Source organism: Carcharodon carcharias, chromosome 14 (assembly GCF_017639515.1).
Source record: "Carcharodon carcharias isolate sCarCar2 chromosome 14, sCarCar2.pri, whole genome shotgun sequence".
Classification (NCBI taxonomy): domain Eukaryota; kingdom Metazoa; phylum Chordata; class Chondrichthyes; order Lamniformes; family Lamnidae; genus Carcharodon; species Carcharodon carcharias.
In genome coordinates this window covers 38,979,137-39,001,479 of record NC_054480.1, presented here as the reverse complement: position 1 = coordinate 39,001,479, position 22,343 = coordinate 38,979,137, and the positions used below count along the sequence as shown (strand labels likewise).

The following is a 22,343-nucleotide window of genomic DNA, read 5'->3' as shown; positions in this document are numbered from 1 at the left end:
ATTCAATGCATAATATCAAACTGCCTGAAAACACTGAATACCTTTGGGCACATCTCTGTTCCTTTCATAATTAGATTCCTGGCCACCTGCAGTTTGCCTGTTACTTCCTCAAGTCTTGCAGATGCAATCCATGCTGGGGGATGATGGGGATTGGTCTCGCGTACTGACTTTAGTAGTAGTCTGGCTTTTTTAATGTCACTGTTACAAGAACATAATATTTAGCTGTAAATAGATTTTTTTGTAAATCCTTAAATGCTATTTGTCAAAGCAGCACACTTAAAAGGAAATCATTTAAAAATTGCACTTCTGGTTACAGTGTACTTTCGTAGCAATCTTTGATCTGTAATAGTGATAAACTTTTCAAAAATATCTAAGACATGATCAATTTTGATCAAGCAAGTCGCTTTCTTAAAAACTGCTCCGTTCGTCATGGTCCGGAATTTCCCACCTAGCCACATACAGGCAGTGTAATAATGCCAGTCGTTATTTCATAAGGCAAATGCTAAAGCGGTGTTCTAGCCCTTGCTATTAAAAGTTCACCTGCAGATATAATTGTGTGATATTACCGCTGTTGTTACTCATTCTACTTCCTTATCACAAAGCTCTTAATTGCAATATTTTCAATCGCGTTCTTTAATTCGCAAGTGTTGTTTTTGTACAGGTGGGTGGTGCGGAAAAAGACTGACATTAGCAAGTGTTCAGAAAAAGTCAAGGCTTTTGCTGTGCTGGTTTAGCAATGAGAAGGAAATAGAGCAGCATGCTAAAGGAAAAGTCACAATGGCAAGAGCTTCAGGTCTCAAATTACAATGGGTTACACAATTGGATTTCTCATGATGGTCAAAGGTGGGTGGGTGTTAACTGCTTAGGTTCAGTTTAAATACATTTTTAGGCCTTTCCAATAAAGCTCCCATTGGTAATCAGTGTCCTATGCCTGTGACTAACAATGGGAGATTCCTAGGCTAAATTTCTGGGTAGGTATAGGGCATCAAGCACAAGTCTCCAACACAAAGCACAGTGTTGGAGACATTCTTGGATCAGCCTGAGCAGTAATTCTGCCCACTGGAAGTTTAAACATCCCGGATAAATGTCACATAAATGCAGTTGGGGCCTTCTCTGGGTCCAGAAGCTCAACAGTGATGAACGTTTCAACATTTGCCACTGTTGTCATTGGAAAATCTAGGCCAAAGGCCCTATTAAGTAATTTGTAATTTTTCTCAGGTTTATACACTCACCAGTAAGTGAATGTAAAAAAATCTTTCAACATTGAAATATTGGTTACTGTCATTTCAGGTTTACCTTTTAAACTAGGATTTTCCTTCTTTCCACAAAGGGTAGGAATTAAATCCAACCAAGTACGAATTTTTATTGTAGTCATGTAATGAAAGGTTACTTTACATACTGAAATAGTAAATGGAAAACACAGCCATTGAGTATAAAAGTACAATAACAGGTTAACCATCTGAACTCTTACATACTATATAACATATGCAGCCACCTACAAGCACAATTCCAATTCTTATCCACTTACTTAATATCTCCACCATGTGTTGGAATCATAGAGTTCAAGTCGGTCAGATAGCCTTTAGGGTCAACAACGGTTTGTCCACTGACAGAATCAGACACCTCAAAAGAAAGAGAACAATTAATCACATTTGTGTTGTCCAGTGCAAAAATAATCCAGGTAAATTGTTAGTAATATTCTTAAGGAAGCATCTCATTTTACGCTGCATATATTCGGTCATATCATTAACCAAATAATCACATTTATGTTGTCCAGTGCAAAAATAATCCAGGTAAACTGTTAGTAATATTCTTAAGGAAGCATCTTATTTTACATTGCATGTATTCGGTCACATCATTAACCAGACTGTCATTCACCTACTTGGCTCAGTCTCATGTCCATCAAGGTGTTTCGGGCTTGACCAATTTTTCTCATGTCCAACTCTCCTGATCCAGGCGTCATCAGGCCGGGCGTCATTCCACCTGGGTATGGTGTATTCAAGCCACCAGGGTAAGGTGATGTCAAGCCAGAAAATTGCTGTAATTAAAACATCACTTATCAAACTCTACACTGGAGTATCATGAAAAATACATGGAATAGTGACAATACTGTAATAAGAAATCTATTCCTTTTCTGTACAAATTATGCCAATTATTTTGCTACTGAAAACAAAAAGTGAAATAAAATTTGGTTTAATATATTCTATCCAACTTCAAACCATCAGACTTAATTTCAATTAATGTATTTTTTAAACTGAAAAATACCCAACTGAAAGTCAGAAGCACACTTGAAGTTCAGCAACTAACTGACAAAACAGTCAATAGGTAAACCATTAGCGGAAATAAAACGTTAGGCAAAGGCAAAATTGCTTACTTTAAGATTGCATATCCCATTTGTTCAGTTAAAGAATAATCTTACAATGACATGATACTTTATCCCATCCCAACACCCATCAAAGCCCTTAACATGCGACTAATTACTTCTGAACTACTATGTGGGCAAATGTGGCAGGTTAGCTGCAGACAGCAATGTCCCACAAACAATGACCAGCTAATTTGTAATCCTTTTGGTGATGGCAGCTGAGGAACAAACATAAGCCACATTCATGTAGGGTGGGGAGAGCTTCCCGCTTTTTCACATAGTTGCATGAGATTAGAACATAGGAACAGAAGACTATATGGCTTGTCAAACCTATTCTGTCATTTAATATGATCATGGTTGATCTTGGGCTTCAATTCAACTTTCACGCTTGCTCCCTATATCCCTCAATTCTCCGAGAGACCAAAACTGTCAAAATCAGTCTTAAACATATTCAATGATTAAGCATCCACAACCCTCTGGGATAGAATTCCAAACATTCAAAACCCTTTGAGAAGACATTTCTCCTCATCTCAATCCTACCTGAAACGGTGCCCCTCTGTTCTAAATTCCCCAGCCAGGGGAAACAACACCTCAGTATCTACCTACCTTAGGAATCTTGAATGTTTCAATGAGATCACCCCTCATGCTTCTAAACTCCACAGAATATGGACCCAATTTACTCAGCCTCTCATCATAGGATAGCTCTCTCATCCCAGGGATCAATCTAGTGAACCTTTATTGTACTACCTCTAATGCAATTTATCTTTCCTTAAACATAGATACTAAAATTGAACACAGTATTCCAGGTTTGGTTTCATCAAAGTCCCACAAAATTGTAGAAAGGCTTCTTTATTCTCGTACTACAACCCCCTTGCAATAGAGGCCAAAATGCCATTTGCTTTCATATTTGTTTACTGTACCTGCATGTTAACCTTTTGTGTTCCTTGTCCGAGTACACTCCAAGATTTAATCAACATTTACAAGTTTCATGCTTTTAAAAAAAATTCTGCTTTTCTATTATGACCAGATGAACAACCTCACACTTGCCCACATTATACTCTATCTGCCACCTTGTTGCCCACTCACTCAACCTGTCTATATTTCTTTGCAGCCTTTCCTCCTCGCAGCTTGCATTCCCACCTAGTTTTATATCGTCAGCAAAGTTAGATGCATTACTCTCTGAATCTCTAAGTCATCAATATAGATTGTAAATAGCTGAAGCCCCAGCACTGATCCTTACTGTACAAATCACAGCCTGCCAATTTAAAAACTTATCCTTCTCTGCTGCCTGTCCATTAACCAATCCTCTAACCATACAACTTATTACTTCCAACTCCATGAAACTATCTTGTGTATTAAACATTTGTGCTACACCTTATCAAATGCCTTTTGGAACTCCAAGTAGACTACATCTACTGGTTTCCCTTTACCTACCCTACTAGTTACATCCTCAAAAAACTTCAATAAATTAGTCATACACAATTTCCCTTTCATAAAACAATGTTGACTTATTCTAATCAAGCTATGCTTTATGTGCTTAAGACTTCTAACAATAGATTCCAGTGCTTTCCTGATGACTGATGTCAGGCTAATTGGCCTACAGTTCCCTTTCTTTCTCCTTCCTTTCTTGAACAGCAGTGTTACATTTGCTAATCTGCTTCCAATCTGCTGGGACTGTTCCATAATCTAGGGAATTTTGTAAAATCATAGCCAGCACATCCACCATCCTTGCAACTATCTCTTTTAGAATCCTAGATGTAGGCTACTGGGTCTGATTTTAGTCCCTCGAGTTTCTCCAGTACCTTTTCTCTGCTGATTTTAAATACCTTAAGTTCCTCATTCTTTTAGCCCCATGGTTACCCTCTATTTTCGTTATGTAACTTGTGTATTCCACTGTGAAAACAGACACACGATATTTGCTCAATGTCTCCGCCATTTCCTCATTTCCCATAATTTCTGCTTCTAAGGAATCCTCAGGCTCACAACTATTCTTTGCAACATTACAAACCTCTTCTTTTAATCCAATATAGTTCTTAAACTCCTTAGTACACCAAGGATGGCTTTTTCTCATTGATTTTTTGTTGTTTAATAGAATGTATTTCTGTTGAACATTTTCAATTGTTTCTTTAAATGTTTTCCACTGTTTATTTACTGCAATACATTTTAGTCTATTTACCCAATCAACCTTAGCTAGCTCTTGCCTTATATCTATGTAATTGGCTTTGTTTAAGATTCTTGTTTGTGATTGCAGTGTGTTGTTTCCATACTTAATGTGGAATTTACTTGTATTATGATCACTGTTTCCCAGTGGATCTTTTACAGTGACATTACTAATTAGCCCTGCCTTATTATACAATACTAGATCTAAAATAGCTCTATCCTTAGTTGGCCCCACAGCATATTGCTCCAGGGAACTGTTGTGAAAGCATTCTACAAACTCATCTTCCAGACCTTTGCCAATTTGCTTGGTCCAGTCCATATGAAGATTAAAGTCCTCCACAGCTATTATATTGCCTCTGTTACAAACTCTAATATTTTTTGTTTATTGCCCTGTCCAATGTTATAATTACTCTTTTTTTTGGGGGGGTCTATAAACTACTCCGTCCAGCCTTTCCTGACTCTTTCAGACCACCCATACTGATTCTACTTCCTGATTTTCTGAGCCAAGATCCTTTCTCACATATGCTTACATCTTTTATTATCAGGGCTATCCCTCCTCTTTTTCCATTCTGCCCATCTTTTCGAAATGGTGTACAACATGGAATGTTCATTTCCGAACCTTACCATGTCTCTGTAATAGCAATCAGATCTAAACCATCTATCTCTATTTGTGCCACCAGATCACTTAGCTTATTGTGGATGCTCCAAGCATTCAGATAAATTGACTTTAATTTTATTTTTAACAACTATTCCCTGCATGGACCCTACTCTCTGATCCACTATTACTGTTAAACTCTTTGTCCCTTTTTGTGCCACTTAGCTTGTCTTTACCCACATTGATATAGTTTTCTACTGCCTCAACTTTTAACTTTGGATTTTTAAAATCTCTCTTCGCCAGAACCCTGCACCACCTCCCCCACCTCTCCCTATCCCTCCCCAACCACCGTTTAAAGCCGTTTTTCCCAACTCTGACCATATTTTCTGGTGCAATTACATTTATACGCTCTGTGCCTTCCTGTCACACTCTGATTACCTTTATTCGTATTGCTAACCTGCACTATTGCTTGGTCCTTTCTCTTTAATTTTCTAAATCTCCCCTCAAGTGAACCCTACGCCAACCCCATACCAGACAAGTTACTTTAAAGCCTTCCTGCAGCCCTAGTCAGAAGACCCATCAGGACATTGATCCCAGCACAGTTCAGTGAAGACTGGCCCAACTTTCCCGAGTGCTGCTGCCAGTGCCCACCAGTCAAAACCCATTTCTCCCACACCAATCTTTGGGCCACACATTCAATTCTCTGATCTTATTTACCTTATGTCAATTTGCTTGTGGCTGAGGTAGTAATCAGAGATTTCTACCTTTATGATTCTGCTCTTCAATTTAGCCCCTAGTTGCTCAGACTCCCTGAGACTAAGAACCTCTTTCTTAGTCTTACCTATATCATTGATGCCCATGTGGCCCATGACAACTGGATCCTTTCCCTCCAACTCCTAGACCCTCTTCAGCATGGAGATGTCCTTAACCCTAGTACCAGACAGGCAACACAGCCTTTAGAACCACACTCAGAAAATCATAACTATCCGCTATCACCTTATACAACTACATTCCCTTTTACTCCCCCCACTTGAATGGCTCCCTGTAACATGGTGCCATGATCAGTTTGGTCATCTACCCTGCAGTCAACGCTTATGCACACAAGTTGCAAGAACTTCAAACCTGTTGGACAATTGCAGTGGCAATTTACATCGACTAGAACAGGCCAACATTGTCTTGGTTCAACATCTCAAGCAAAACACCGCATCTTCTGCTCCCTCAGTACAACACTGAAATGCCAGCCTTGATTACGTGCTTAAGTCTTGTTGTAGTTCTTGAATCCAAGGCTGCCAACTCAGATACATGGATGCTGCCAACTGAGCCAAACTGAGTTATTCAAATGTCCCAAACATTATACTTGTAAAATTGACATATTACTATTTTTATTCACACATTACTGTGAAAAGTTATCAGTGCTAACCAAAATAATTGTTGCATTTCCTGCAAAGGAATTGGGCATATGTTCCATTGTTCCTCAAACCAGCCACTAGTTAACACATATCTGATTTTTTTCTCTCCCAAATATTTGTACATTTCTATGTCTGAGTGTACATACCCCACAGTGTGCCGATAATCAGTGTGCCTTTGCTGCAAATGACATGTTGCTCTAAGTTTCTTTGATAATTACAATTAATACAACTGATTGCCAAATACCAAAGATGCTGATACCTGCACTGCCATCTGGTGGTTAAAGTAAAATTATAGAATAAAAACCATCATCAGGTTGTTGCGCTGAGAAGCACATTCAAGTAAACTCTAACAGGCGTACTTTTACATTTAATGCACATTTTTAAAATTTACTTTTGGAATGTGGGCATCATTGGCATTGCCCATCCCTTGCTGCCCTTGAGAAGGTTGTGGCCAAATTGCTGTGTCTATATGGCAAAGGTTTATAGTGTAAACAAGAAAAAAAGTATTCAATTAACCTTTTTGATTATTTTCTGTACTGGTTCATGACATTTTAGTGACAAGTATGTGGACCCCCAAATCTCTTTGGACCTCCACTGTTTCTAGCCTTTCACCATTTAGGAAATACCCTATTTTATCTTTTTTAGGTCCAACATGGATGAGGGGGACAAAAAAAGAAAATGCTGGAAAAACTCATCAGGTCTAACAGCATCTGTGAAGAGAAAAACAGAGTTAGAAAAACACAAGTCCATATGAATATAGATTTCCAGCATCCACAGTATTTTGCTTTTATCTTGGATGAATGATGTCGTCAGTGTACTACTAATCCAGAGGCCCAGGCCAATGCTCTGAGCACACGGGTTCAAATTCCACCATTTCAGCTGGTGGAATTTAAATTCAATTAATAAAATCTGGAATTCAAAGCTAGATCATGAAACTTTTATCGATTGTCATGAAAAAAATCCATTTATAATGTAATCTCCCATCTTCATCTGATCTGGCATACGTGTGACTCTAAACCCATAGTAATGTAAAACAAAAATAAAAATACCTGGAAAAACTCAGCAGGTCAGGCAACATCTGTGGAGAGGAACACAGTTAAAGTTTCGAGTCTGTATGACTCTTCAACAGAACTGTTCTGCTGAAGAGTCATACAGACTTGAAACTTCAACTGTGTTCCTCTCCGCAGATGCTGCCAGATCTGCTGAGATTTTCCAGGTATTTTTATTTTTGTTTTGGATTTCCAGCATCTGCAGTTTTTTGCTTTTACCCACAGTAATGTAGTTAATTCTTCAGTGTCTTCTGAAATGGCCTAGCAAGCCAATCAGTTCAAGGGCAATTAGGAATAGGCAACCACTGATGCTCACATCCCATAAAATAAAAAAAACCTCACATTTGTCCATAGTGAAATCCATTTGCCACGGTTTTGCCAATTCACCTAATCTATTATTAGCTCTTTGTAATTTTATACTCTATCCCCACACTGCTTACAAGACACATTTGTGTCATTAGCAAATTTGAATATGTGGCTTTCTCACCCATTGTCATTAATGACTTAATGAAAATTAATTAAATGAATACAGTGAATAGTTAAGGCCCCAACACAGGTCCTTGCGGAACACTAGTTACATCCTGCCAATTAGAAAACTTGCTCATCATTCCTACTTTGTCTCCTTCTGCTCAGTTAATTTCCAATAACATGACTTCAATTTCATGATTTTCATCTTCACCTAGCATACTATGAGGGACTTTATCAAATGCCTTCTGGTAGCTCATATAAATAACATCTATATACATTCCCCTGCCCAAAACTTTAAATTTTTTAATCAGCTTTGTCGGTTATGACCTACTCTTCAAAAATCCAAACTGGCTCTCAACTGAAAATCTTCAAGGTGTTCAATCATTTATCCTAAGTTACAGACTCTAGCAATTTCCAGAAAACAAATGTCAAGCTAACTGATTTCTCTAATTTCACTCAGTCATCTTTCTTAAATAGCAGAGTGACTATACACTTTTCCAATCTAAAGGAATGGTTTCCAAATTGAGAACTTTAAAAAGGTCAGAATTTAGGGCATCTAGAATGCTCTCAGCTATATCCTTTAAAATCCTGGGATGGAAACATTCTGGTCCTGATGATTGTCATTTTTTAGCACTATTAATTTTTTCATTACTGCTATTTTGCTTATGCTAATTTTGCTGAGTCCCTGTCCTTGATTCAATAATGTTTACCAGGGACATCCAACATGCTAACCACTTCAGCATGTTCTCCATTTCCTTATCATTGACATCACTGTCATCAGTTTTCAAGGGATCCACATTGCTTCTGACCACCCTCATTCTTTAAAGTAATTAAATAAACATGTGAGATGTTGAAATCCCTTTTTGTGGCTCTTAGATCTTTGTCACCCTTTGCTGTTGTTTTTGTATTTTTCCCATTCACAAGGATCTGTGCTTTTGCTTGTAATTTTGTGTGTTTTTTCTTTTAGTTTTATGGGGCTTTAATGCACCAATCTCATGTCCACTCAAGCATAATTCAGCACTGTAATTAAACAGTCTATCCCAGGCTTCCCCAACGTAGAAGGAGAAGGTCACATTCGGTCTATGAAGCCGCTCTATGAGGCCCCCGGAGCAAGTTTTCAAAATGCTCGTCAAACAGGTAACTTTGAACGCAAGATTCTGCATGGAGCTGCTCCTCCAATCACAGCGTTTGCTGGTGAGCCTAGCAGTAGCAAATGTGGGAGAGAAACAATCTGTGATTGAAGGAGCAGCAAACACCAGCAGTGGCGAGTTTGGAGCCCAGGGAGTGGCGGTGGCCCAGGGAGTGAGGCTCAGGCAAGCTCAAGTGGGGCCCAGGCAGGCTGACAGGGAGCACGAGGCAGCAGGAGCAGTGCCCAATGGCATCTGAGAAAGTGCTGACTGGAGACTTTATGCGAGAGAGTGTGTGGGGAGTGGGTTGAGAGAGAGTGAGCGTGTGAGGGGAGTGTGTGTGCGGGCACAGAATGTGCCCATAAGTCTGACTCATTCCCAGCATCAGGGCTCTCATTCACCCTCACCCACACGCACCATCATGCAGTCATCTACTCTCAGTGTGTGAGAGTGAATGAGTGAGCACCCTGAGACTGGGGGTGAGCCAGACACACACACACAACTTATTGTTTCTTTTCATACCTCAGTTTTATTTTGGAATTCATGTTTATTGTTGTGCCAAAATTTACCCTTCCAAAATTTGCCGATCAGCCCCTTGAGTAAGAAAAATTTTAATACGTGGTTCACCTGCACGAAACGGTTGGACAAGCCTAGTCTGTCTGCTTGATCTGCTAATAGGTAATTTTGTATGTCCCGCACATGTCGAACAACGATTCATCTCCATTTGTGATTAAATTTTTGTGTAAAAAATATTAAAATACACAAGAATAATCAGTAATGAGGTCACAATGCTAGTCAATAAATTTACTTTCTTTGTTATCATTCAACTTTGGATATGCTCTTTCATCTGAATAGTGATAATTAGATATAGTTATACTGACCGTTTGTCTGGGATCCACAGATGTGTGTTGTTCTCCAGTTTGCAAATGTTTGGCAAAGAAACTATCTGGTACAGGTGTCAGTTTCTCATAGCGAGGATTTCGCTGACGTTTGTTACGAGCATCCCCAACTTCAGGAATACTCAACCATTCTTCTTCTGTAACTTCTGACAGTTTTCTCTGAAGGGAGATTTTTTTAAAACATGTTTTATAAACATCAAAGGATTCCTAAAAATGGCAAAGTAATTCACTTACAAATCAAGAGATAGCTGTGCATTTGGCTCCAAATACAGCTCAAATTTGGGAAAATTCCACCCTAAGTGCAGTAGCTGGCAGGTAAAACGTTTACCCGCCAAACATGATAGCGGGTCTTCATGCTATATTGACCTGAACCTGCCCCATTATTTATGCAGTCCTGGGAAACACAATGATTCCATTTTGGCGGGCTCTCATTCACCTGCCTGCCACCACCCCGCCGCTGCATCACGCCAGCCAATATGTTTAAAGTCCAGCAGCAAGCACACATCTCAGTGCTTCCAGCTCACAACTATTGCACAGAAGGCATGGCCCTAAAACCGAAGAAGAATGCAGCCTCCAGGTTCAGCGACGCGTCTCTCGAGCGACTTTTGGGTGCCATGGAGGCCCACTGGGATGTCCTCCACCCCTGCTCTGGCCGCAGGGTGGGCAGCAACAGCACTAACCCAGTTTGGGAGGCGATGGCAGAGGTGGTCAGTGCCAACACCCTGCAAAAGAGGAAAGCCACCCAGTGCCGCAAGAAGATGAATGATCTCCTCCAATCCATCAGGGAAAGTCACTCATCTCATCACCTAACCCCATCACACATCCATAGGGCCCGCACTCAATGCCAGTTCGAGGGAGATCACCATTCACTCTCTCTCACTATCATTGTCCTCATGCCATCCATGGGACCACTCAACGACCACACAGGCCAGGCATACTTGTCATCTGGCCTCGCAGGAGTCCTGCTTACGCTTTCCCCATCTCTATCCATACAGGGCAAGCTGGCACACAGAGAGAGGGGTGACAGACCGCTGGTGGAATGCCCAAAATCAAGGTCCTCACAGACTTTGAAAACAGAGCCATCCAGCTGGCTGGCGAGGCTCTGAACTGGTCCTGTCTGGTGAGGTCAGTGCTGCTCTACCAAGCGAGGATGCAGCAGTGCAACATCCATCAGTCAACCATGACGTGAGTGATGTGTCCTTTCTCACAGACCACTGCTGTGCACTAATTATCTCTCCTTGCTTTCACAGGCACATCTGTCAAACAGCAAACGGAGCCTATGGCCCAGGGCCTCCAAACAAGCTCCAAGGAAACTTCCCAAGAGGAAGCTGGAGGAACCCTCCCTAAAGTCCCGTCACAGCACTTGCCCACATCCTTCACCAGTCACCTCAGAGACAATGCTGCACTTGCACTCTTGATTCCGCATCCCCCGCCCCCAGTCAGACAGGTTGGCATTTCACCCCAACTTTTCGGCGCCCCTGAAGCCTGCAAAGCAACAGGCGACCCTGGCGAGCTCTGCAGAACGTTGCTGTGCACTCACCTCCAGTTCACCCAAAGTGCCAGCTGCCAAGTTCACCTTGCCTCTGTGCTGCTGTAAAACATGTCGGTGTGAGGACGGGCGATCCAGCGGGGCTGCAAGAGCCTGGCGGGATGGCTTGACAATGATACGCTGATGTATTACAATAAAGTTCCCAATGACGAGAAATGTGGCCTGCCATCGACAGGGTAAGCAGACAATCCGACCTGTCTTCCTGCCGTCGTGAAACCAGTTGCGCCATATTGTCTGCTCACGCCACCTATCACACCCATCGCCAGTGAGCACAGAAAATTCTGCTCCCTAAGTGACAATCTGATAGAACGCTGTTCCACACTTTCTATACTTCATCTGGAATCTCAATTTCAGCCATGCTACCTTAAGTTGAGGCAAACTACTTTCACCACAGAAAAACAGGAGGGCTCATCTGGGCCATTATTGTGCCACTCTTGGCTACTGAACTCATTCTCTTAGCTAGGATGTTGCATTGTACAGAGAATTCAATGAAGAGCCAAAAGAAAAAAAAAAATCGGTAAGAGATGGAGTTTTATGCTGAAAGACAAGAGGAATTACCTTCAGATCAGAAAACTGTTGCTGGATTTTTGGACGTTCCATTCGGTATTTTTCAATTTCTTCTTTTTCACGCTGTTCCCTGTTTAAAGAGAATGTAATTTTAAATTTAAAATGAACACACATGAATAGAAAATACTTACCTTCAATTTTTACCATTAAATAAATTCTTAACCAAATTTCCAATAACCACCTGAAATGCAGTGCAAAAAGAATGTGCTCAAAACTTGGTTTCTAAAATCAAATCTTATTTGAAACATTCACTGCATTTAATTTTTATAGGAAGCTTTTTATATTACTAACAGGACACATCCAAGGTTAACAGTAAGGAGAGATACATCATAAATTTGATGCAGGAATGGAGAAAAATTCAGGCTGATTGTATTGTAACCTTTCTTGCTACGTTGGCCCATAGCTTAAAACACACTCCCTGCTCATCCATTGATCAATTCTATGTGTCTGTCTGTAGTGATTTTGTCAATGTTAATCTTTTGGAAGGAAAATTAACCACTCCAAGCAAGATGGCGCCATTAACAAAAATAACATGCCAATTACAATTAACACTTGTAAAGTAAACTTATCCCGCCATCAATGACCAAGTGAGTGCTAATTTGACAATGTGTAATGTATCATGAACTAATATGTTTCATGTAGCCTTCATATCTAGTTCAGCACCTCACCAAATATGCCACAAGAATCTAACTACTCAATTAAATCAGAATGTTATATCTTATTAAAAAAAAGGTTGAAGGTTACTGTGCTAGCTTTGTAGTTAATATTAAGAGTCATTCCACTCAAATCAAACAGTGAATTCAAAAGAAACATTTTCACCTAGACAGTGGTGAGGTTATACAACTCATTACGACAGGGAGTGGCTGAGGCGATTAGTATAAATGCATTTAAAAGGAAGCCGTATAGGTACGAGGGAGAAAGCAATAGAAAGCAATACTGATTGAGTTAGATGAAGGATGGGAGGCAGCTCAAATAGAGCTGGCATGGACTTGTTGGGTCAATTGGCCTGTTCCTGTGCTCCAAGTGCTATATAATTTTCATACCTTCTATCTTTCCTTCTTTCATCCATTCTCTTGTCCAATGCAGCATAGATTGCATCAGCTTCTTCATCATCTTTTTCATATGGTCCACTTGAGAACAAACTTCCAGCATATCCATTAAACTTAAAAAGAAAATGACTTCAATATCTCCAAAATATCAAGCAAAAATCAGAAAATAAGGGCACTTTTTAAAGCTTTGTGGTTTACTTTAAAAAAAAAGTAACAAAGAAGTGTGCCAAATGCACAATGCTTCCACTTAAGTACATCAGTGCTGATAATAAATGGGATTGAATCTTTACTCAAAGATATAATTGAAAACCATCTAGAAAACAAATGTAATTAAAAAAAGTAATCATGGATTCCAAAAGGGAAAGTCACATTTGACCAACCTCACCGAATTCCTTGAAAAAAGTAACAGAATGAGTAGATAAGGGTAATGCAGTAAATGTAATACAAAATACCAAGGAAGCTGGAATTCAAATAAAAACAGAAATTGTTGGTAATGCTAAGCAGTCAGACAGCATCTGCGGAGAGAGAAACAAAGTTAACACTTCAGGTCACAGCAGTACTGCAAGGTTCCACAGTCACTGCCCCATCTCTTCCATTCTTTAAACTTGGATTTCCAAAAGTCTTTAATAAGGATAACAGACCCACGACTAATGTCAGTGCATGTGGAGTTAGGGCGCAATAGCAGAATAATTTTTTTTAATTCATTCATGGGATGTGGGTTTTGCTGACCAGCATTTATTGCCCATTCCTAATTGCCCTTGAGAAGGTGGTGGTGAGCTGCCTTCTTGAACCGCTGCAGTCCATCTGGTGTAGGTACACCCATGGTATTGTTAGGGAAGGAGTTCCAAGATTTTGATCCAGCGACAGTGAAGGAACGGCGATATATTTCCAAGTCAGGATAGTGAGCGACTTGAAGGGGGACTTCCAAGTGGTGGTGTTACCATCTATCTGCTGCCCTTGTCCTTCTAGATGGTATTGGTCACGGGCTTGGAAGGTGTTGTCGAAGGAGCCATAGTGAATTCCTGCAGTGCATCTTGTAGATGGTACACACTGCTGCTACTGTGCATCAGTGGCGGAGGGAATGAATGTTTATGGATCGGGTACCAATCAAGCGGGCTGCTTTGTCCTGGACAGTGTCAAGCTTCTTGAGTGTTGTGGGAGCTGTACTCATCCAGGCAAGTGGGGAGTATTCCATCTCACTCCTGACTTGTGCCTTGTAGATGGTGGACAGGTTTTGGGGAGTCAGGAGGTGGGTTACCCATTGCAGGATTCCTAGCCTCTGACCTGCTCTTGTAGCCACAGTATTTATATGGCTAGTCCAGTTCAGTTTCTGGTCAATGGCAACCCCCAGGATGTTGATAGTGGGGGATTCTGTAATGGTAATGCCATTGAACATGAAGGATCGATGGTTGGATTCTCTCTTGTTGGAAATGGTCATTGCCTGACACTTGTGTGGCGCAAATGTTCCTTGCCACTTGTCAGCCCAAGCCTGGATATTGTCCAGCTTTTGCTGTATTTGGTCATGGACTGCTTCAGTATCTGAGGAGTCGCGAATGGTACTGAACATTGTGCAATCATAAGCGAACATCCCCACTTTTGACCTTATGATGGAAGGTCATTGATGAAGTAGCTGAAGATGGTTGGGCCTAGGACACTACCCTGAGGAACTCCTGTGGTGATGTCCTGGTGCTGAGTTGCCTGACCTCCAACAACCACAACCATCTTCCTTTGTGCTAGGATAGCAAGTTGTCTACAGGAAAGAGAGTAAGGGTTAAAATATAATTACTCAGATTTGCAAAAAGCAAGAAGTGGTGTTTTACAGGACTTAATACTGGGACCATTTTACATAAACAATCAGCAGTATATTTTCAAAATTTGCACACAAATTGGCAGGAGGGGGGCGGTGGGGTGGCGGTGTGGGTACAGTTAATACTGAGAAGACAGCGACAAAACACATCATTTTAATAAACCTGCAGAATGGCCTTGTAAATAAATTTCAAATGTTTTTCAATAAAATAAGTGCAAGGTGGTGCAAATTTTAAGAGGACTAAGGAGGTCACACACTCCTTGAAAAACAAGAGTTTAATTGGGGTAGAGAAGCAGAGGATCAAGTGGTACGGATTCACAAATCACTAAAAACCCAATAGAGGTCTTTAAAATTGTGAAGCAGTGAGAGGGGAAAAAAGATTATGTTTTCAGTTATGGGAGTTCAAAATGAGGGGTTATAAATTTTAGATGCTCACCAATAAATCCAGTAAGAGATTCAGGAGAAGCTTGCTATTTAAATATTGGTCAAAATATAGAATGTAGTGTCATTAAATAGCTGAGGTGAATAGTATAGATGCATTAAGGGAAAAGTAGATAAGTACACAAGGGAGAATATGCTATTTGGGTTAGATGAAGTAGAGTGGTAAAAGGCTAGTAGGAAGAATGAACACTTGAATAGATATGTTGTGTCAAATGGCTATTTCCATGCTGTAAATTCTATGTAAATCTGGCTGTTTCAGATTACAATAAATGGCAAAATTGGAAAGACTGGAAAGCATAGAAGGTCAAATGTTAGAATAATTTTACACAAATGGTGGCAAGTAAAAGGCGGCTATGGAAAAAAGCTAAAGCAAACACTTGCAAATGGCTTACCACACCATTCAGAAATGTGTTATTCTGCACATAATTTCTCATTTTTCTTTCACTTACTGACGCAAATATATTTTTAACTTCATATTAATGTTTTTAAATACAGATACACTATGTTATCACCTCATCATAATTGGTGTCATTCAAATCTTCATCGTCATCATCTGCCTGGTTCTTTTTCATTTGATCACCAACAGTTCTTTTTCCTGGGGGAGCATGACGGTCATCAACTGGGTCATTGGCATCTCGAGCAGGACCAATATCAGAACGTGTTGTGAAACCAGTAGCACTGGATCAAGTAGAAGATTTAAATGAACAACCAAATCACAAAATAATGTTACATCTGCATTAAACTACAGTGGAGCTGTATTATCATTTAGCATTAGCTTATCTTCCTCTGGATACAAGGTTAACCAGATTCTTCACTGTAACAGTAAACAAAAGGTACCTTTCATCATTGATTTTGTCTTGGATGGTCAACACAATTCTGTTCTTCAATAGTGTAAGCTGTTCTTTGTCTAACAAAAGTAAAGTTTATCTTTTGGGAGAGATCCGTTATTTGCAATTTTATTTCAATTTGTTATATGTCTTCTGCATGATAAATTTTAAAAATCCTAAACTTATGTTTTCATTATTAAATAGTTGCATTATTTTTAAGTATTACTGGTAAACCTATCCCATGCTGAGCATACACCACTTCTCCACAACATTGAGAAGTCACAATGCAGCTGTATCAAAACCTCAACCTGGTTATCCAACTCATGAAATCCAGGCAACACAATCCTATTTATGCTACTATCAATGTTATTAAAAATCTTGCACAGGAAGTACTTATCTTTTTACAAGCCTTGTCACAATTTTTGGTCACACTTTTCGGTCAACACTTCTCATCCAATTTTGCTTTTGCTATGTGATTTGCCATGCTGATGTTGCTGCAGGCACTGTGGGTACTTGCTGGCTCTGTGGACCAAGTACTTCGAAACAGTGTTGCTATAATAAAACTCATCAATTTACTGGTTATTAACCTTGTCGGAATCTTGTCTAGAAATTGGGAAAGTGATGTTCTTAATGTTGTTGCCTCTTTGTAGTTAAATGAGATATATTCAAATTAATGAGAATGTGGGTTAAATTTTATATACTCTAGGCAATCACAGAGTTTGGAAGGTCATTATCCAAATTAACGCAAATTACGTTCTTTCCTTTGGAAGGGATCTTTTGTTTGTAACTTGGTTCAAATTCATCAATTTAAACTAACAAACAACTGACCCTTGCTTCATCTTTAATAGACCTCCACACTCCAATTTCAGATGGTGTTGAGCCTGGGCAGGAGCACAACTGAAATACTGAGTTTAGTTTTGGACATCAAACCTGAGCAAAGCCTTGGAAGGGATGCAGCACAAATTTATTAGAACTATACCAAAGTTTAAAGATTTGAAGACTAAAACTTCAACGCAGGACTTGGAGTGCTACATTGCTAGTGTTGCTGTATTTCAGATGAGATATTAAACTGAGGCCTAAGCTGCCAACTCAGTTATTTGAACGTAAAAGATTTAATGGCACTATTTCAAAAAGGGAAAAGGAGGTATCTCCGAAGTCCTGGCCAACATTTATTTCTCAATCAATGTGACCACGCAATCCGTTATAGTGATTAACACATTGCTGTTTGTAGGCAGCTTACTGTGCACAAATTAGCTGTTGCATTTTTTACTGTACAGTGATTATGCTTCAAAAGAATTCCCTGAATCTGTGTAACTGACAAGTTAAACTGACATTTACAGTAATCTTTCCAATGGTGACTTACACCAAAATGTCCTGAGAATTTCTCTAACATACGCAGCAAGGTAAAAACCCACAAAAACAAGAGTCACTCAACAAAAAAATTTGGTGCTCCAAGAAAACAACGACCTCACACCATACTCAAGACCTTGCTATGAAAGAAAATAAAAGTCTGGAATTCCCTCATTAAAGGTCTAAGCCTCTTTATCCTCAGAAGATGCTCCTTAAAGCCTACTCTTTGATTAAGCTTTTGGTTATCTGATCTAATATGTCATGTGGCTTAGCAGCATATTTTGTTTTATAATATTCCTATGAAGCACATGGGAAGCTTTTACAGGTTGAGTATCCTTTATCTGAAACCCTCGGGGCCGAATGTGTTTCGGATTTTAGATAATTTCGGTTTTCAGATACTGCATATTTACAGGTCTATTTACATTAAAATGGCTGAAGCCTAAGCTAGCTATAGCCGAAAGAAAATAAAATGGCTAGAAAAGTACATGTACCACTGAATAATAAATACAGGGTGTGGTCAGTGAGGTTCGTATCAGCTTGGGTTGTGCTGGCTTGGGTCACACCCTTCCCATACTAAAGATCGATGAGATTCAAAAAATAGCATGGTTTTTGGGAGTGTTTAGTTTTCGAATAAAAGATATTTTACTTGTATTATAAATGTGCTTTATAAATACACAATTTTTGCTGCTGATGCACATTAGGCTAGTGCTTAGGACATACATAAAAACCATTTATCTGAAATTAGAATTTAACTGCCCTCATCACGATCATGGGTAAAGTCACTGCCCCATATCCCACTAAGCCACAGGGCCAGAATTTTCCAGATTCCTTACCTGTATTGGCTGATCTCAGTAGAGAAACAAATGGATACTATAAAACTCAGCACCTCTAGACTCTCCATTATACCCTCCATATTGGACTGATTGGACAGATTAATTTAAGGAGCATTTTCATGGGGGACAGAGGCTGAGACACTTAGTGAGGGAATTCTAGGGCTTTAGGCTTTTATTTTCTTTTATAGCAAGGGTCTTGAATATGCTGTTAGCTCATTGTTTACTCTGATCACCAAGTGTTTTTTGTTGAATGACATGTCTTTGTGGGTTTTTACCTTCCTGTGTATGTTGATGAAATTCTCAGGAAATTTTAGTGTAGCTCACTAGTCGAAAGATTAATGTGAATTTCAGTTTAACACATCAGTTACACAGATTCAAAAATTCTTTTGAAGCATAGCCACCATTGTAAAAAATGCAACAGCCAATTTGTGCACAGCAAGCTCCCACAAACAGCAATATGATAAGACCATAAAACGCAGGAGCAGAAGTAGGCTATTCAGCCATCGAGTCTACTCTGTCATTCAATGAGATCATGGCTGATCTGATAATCCTACTCCACTTTCCTGCCTTTTCCCCATAACCCTCGATTCCCTTACTGATTAAAAATCTGTCTATCTCTGCCTTGAATATACTTAACAACCTAGCATCTACAGCCCTCTGCGGTTACGAATTCCACAGATTAACTACCCTCCGAGAGAAGAAATTCCTCCTCATCTCTGTTTTAAATGGGGGGGGGGGGGTGCCTTACTCTAAGATTATGCCCTCTGGTTCTAGACTCTCCCACAAGGGGAAACAACCTCTCAGCATCTAAGCATCTACCCTGTCAAGCCCCCTAAGAATCTTATATGTTTCTATAAGGTTGCCTCTCATTTTTCTAAACTCCAATAAGTATAGGCCCAACCAACTCAACCTCTCCTCATAAGAAAATCCCTCCATATCTGGAATCAACCAAATGAACCTTTCCTGGATTGCCTCCAATGCCAGTATATCTTCTCTTACATAAGGGGACCAAAACTGTTTGTATTATTCTAGGTGTGGTCTAACTAGTGCCTTGTATAGTTTTAGCAAGACTTCCCTATTTTTATACTCCATTCCCTTTGAAATAAAGGCCAACATTCAATTTGCCTTCCCTATTACCTGTTGAACTTGGATGTTAGGTTTTTGGGATTCATGCACAAGGACTCTCAAACCCCTCAGATAGCAGAAGGCTGCACCACATTCTCCATTTAAATAATATTCAGTTCCTCTATTCTTCCTGCCAAAGCACATAACCTCACATTTTCCCACATTATATTCCATCTGAACTTTTTGCCCACTCACTTGTCTATATTCCTCTGTAGACTGTGTCATCCTCACCACTTGCCTTCCCACCTATTTTTGTATCATCCGCAAATTTGGCGATAGATGAGGGAAGTGAATGTACCAAGTCATATATATGTTGTAAATAATTGACGCCCCAGCACTGATTCTTGTAGCACTCCACTAGTTACAGGTTGCCATCCTGAAAATGCCCTCCTCATCCTAACTCTGTATTTTATTAGTTCGCCAATAGTCTGTCCATGCTAACGTACCATCTCCAACACCATGATCACTAATACAGATTGCTTGGCCAAACTGATTGAGAAATAAACGTTGACCAGGGCACAGGACACACCTCCCTTGCCCTTCTTTGAAATAGTGTAATGAAATCTTTTACATTCAAATAAATGAAGGCAGATGAGGCTTCAGTTTAATGTCTCATCTGAAACACAGCACCTCCAATAGTGTAGCATTCCCACACTACTAGTGTCCATTTTTCATCTATTCATTAACATTTGTACAAGGCTTAATAACATTATTGATATCTTGAAAAATGGCTTGACCCAACATATTTATTTAAGGGAAAACATGTTTAACTAATCTACTGGAGTTTTTTGAGGATGTGACTAGTAGAATAGATAAGGGAGAACCAGTGGATGTGGTGTATTTGGATTTCAAGAAGGCTTTTGATAAGGTCCCACATAAGAGGCTAGTGAGCAATATATATATATAATATATATATTTAATATAATATAAATAATATATATGACTCGGATCTGGGCAGGGTTTTAAGTTGTGAGGAAGATGCAACAAGGCTTCAGGGCAATTTAGACAAGTGTGTGTGTGGGCAAACATATGGCAGATGCAGTATAACGTGGATAAATGTGAAGTTACACGCTTCGGTGTGAAAAACAGAAAGGCAGAATATTATTCAAATGGTGATATATTGGGAAATGTGGATGCACAAAGGGATCTGGATGCTCTTGTACACCAGTCAATGAAAATAAACAGGCAGGTGCAGCAAGCAATTAGGAAGGCAAATGGTATGTTGGCCTTCATTGCAAGAGGTTTTGAGTTTAGAAGTAGGGATGTCTTACTGCAGTTATACAAGGCCTTGATGAGACCACACCTGGAGTATTGCGTGAAGTTTTGGTCTCTCTATCTAAGAAAGGATATACTTGCCATAGAGGCAGTGCAGCGAAGGTTCACTAGGCTGATACCGGGGATGGCAGGACTGTCATGAGGAGAGATTGGTTCGACTGGGCCTGTATTCAGCAGCCTTTAGAAGAATGAGAGGGGGTCTGATTGAAACATATAAAATACTAAAGGGCTAGACGGACTGGAAGCAGGGAGGATGGTTCCTCTGATTGGGGAGTCTAGAACCAGGGGCCACAGTCTGAGGAAACGGGGCAAGCCATTTAGGACTGAGATGAGGAAAGCTTTCTTCACTCAGAGGGTGGTCAACATGTGGAATTCTCTACCACAGAAGGCTGTGGAGGCCAAGTCACTGAGTATATTCAAAAAAGAAACTGATAATTTTTTGTATATTAGAGGCATCAAGGGGTATGGAGAGAAAGCAGGAATATGGCGTTGAAATAGAGGATCAGCCATGATCATATTGAATGGCGGAGCTGGCTCAAAGGGCCGAATGGCCTACTCCTGCTCCTAGTTTCTATATCAAGCCCCCTTTAGGGTCAGGGTTTTAGTCCTGAAACTGATGCTCAATACACCCTTCATGCAGGTGCAACATGTCCTCTGTCTTAAATCCTTGGTGTCTACACAGCCTGTGGTCCCTGGTGCAAAGTGTGAGCACAAGATAATAGGATGGGACTAGATCTGTTTTATCACGTCACCACCCAGCTGAATATCCTGATGTTTTCACAAAAAAATGGACACAACTGGGCCTGACAGCCAAGGGCAGTTGATATCGTCGCATTAGCCAATGTCTTGAGAATGAAATTAAAATGAGGACCCATAGTAGTATTTAAAAGAAATGATATAGTTCGTTGCTTCTATTTTGAATAAAAGGTAACCTTTCAGGGCTTGCCTCAACAGCAGAAAGTTGTTTTTGAGGCGTTCAGTTCGCCAGCCACGATCCCTGCCTTGGTCTGCTGCTGTCTATTTGTTTTCAGGCCCCGCCACGAAGGAGAAGCACGGACTGGAGATTGCACTCACCCTCTGCCCAAACCAGGAACATAGCCCAGCGGCGCCGGCATGCCAAGAAACGGCTTCTTTTTCTTGTTGAGGGTCCCGGTAAGGGACGGGCCCCCCGAACTCATCCCAGTCGGTGCTGCAGCCGCGGCCGCCATCTTGGAACCAAGAGCAGTCCCAGCCGCCTCTGCGGCAGAATCACGTGGTCATCTTATTAACATATTCCTGCGCCTCATTTACATATATTCAGCCTCATTAACATAACTAAGCCGCTCTGTGACAAAGTGCTTGGAACGGAGCAGCAGCATGGGCACAGGATGGCAAATCTTCCAAATGAGCAATTCCTTGAAATATTGGCAGGCGCAAGTTAAATGTCTTGCCCAGAATTATCTCAGCTAAAA

General features: G+C 40.3%; 1 protein-coding gene across 2 annotated transcripts in view; it reads right to left on the bottom strand.

The window, feature by feature from the left end:
- Positions 1–22,134, bottom strand: part of prpf6 (PRP6 pre-mRNA processing factor 6 homolog (S. cerevisiae)) — a 66,608-nt gene extending 44,474 nt beyond the window's left edge. The window contains exons 1-8 of one of the 2 annotated variants that reach the window (XM_041204553.1): positions 21,967–22,134; positions 15,995–16,160; positions 13,229–13,347; positions 12,177–12,255; positions 10,052–10,228; positions 1,883–2,038; positions 1,529–1,623; positions 42–198 (exon numbers count right to left, since the gene is read on the bottom strand). In XM_041204553.1, coding sequence (XP_041060487.1) covers positions 42–198; positions 1,529–1,623; positions 1,883–2,038; positions 10,052–10,228; positions 12,177–12,255; positions 13,229–13,347; positions 15,995–16,160; positions 21,967–22,100 — 1,083 coding nt within the window. In that variant the 5' untranslated portion in view covers positions 22,101–22,134. Of the gene's footprint in view, positions 1–41; positions 199–1,528; positions 1,624–1,882; positions 2,039–10,051; positions 10,229–12,176; positions 12,256–13,228; positions 13,348–15,994; positions 16,161–21,838; positions 21,931–21,966 lie in introns of those variants that run through there. The other variant, XM_041204554.1, reaches the window with a different exon arrangement.
- Between the last annotated feature and the right edge of the window lie 209 nt (positions 22,135–22,343).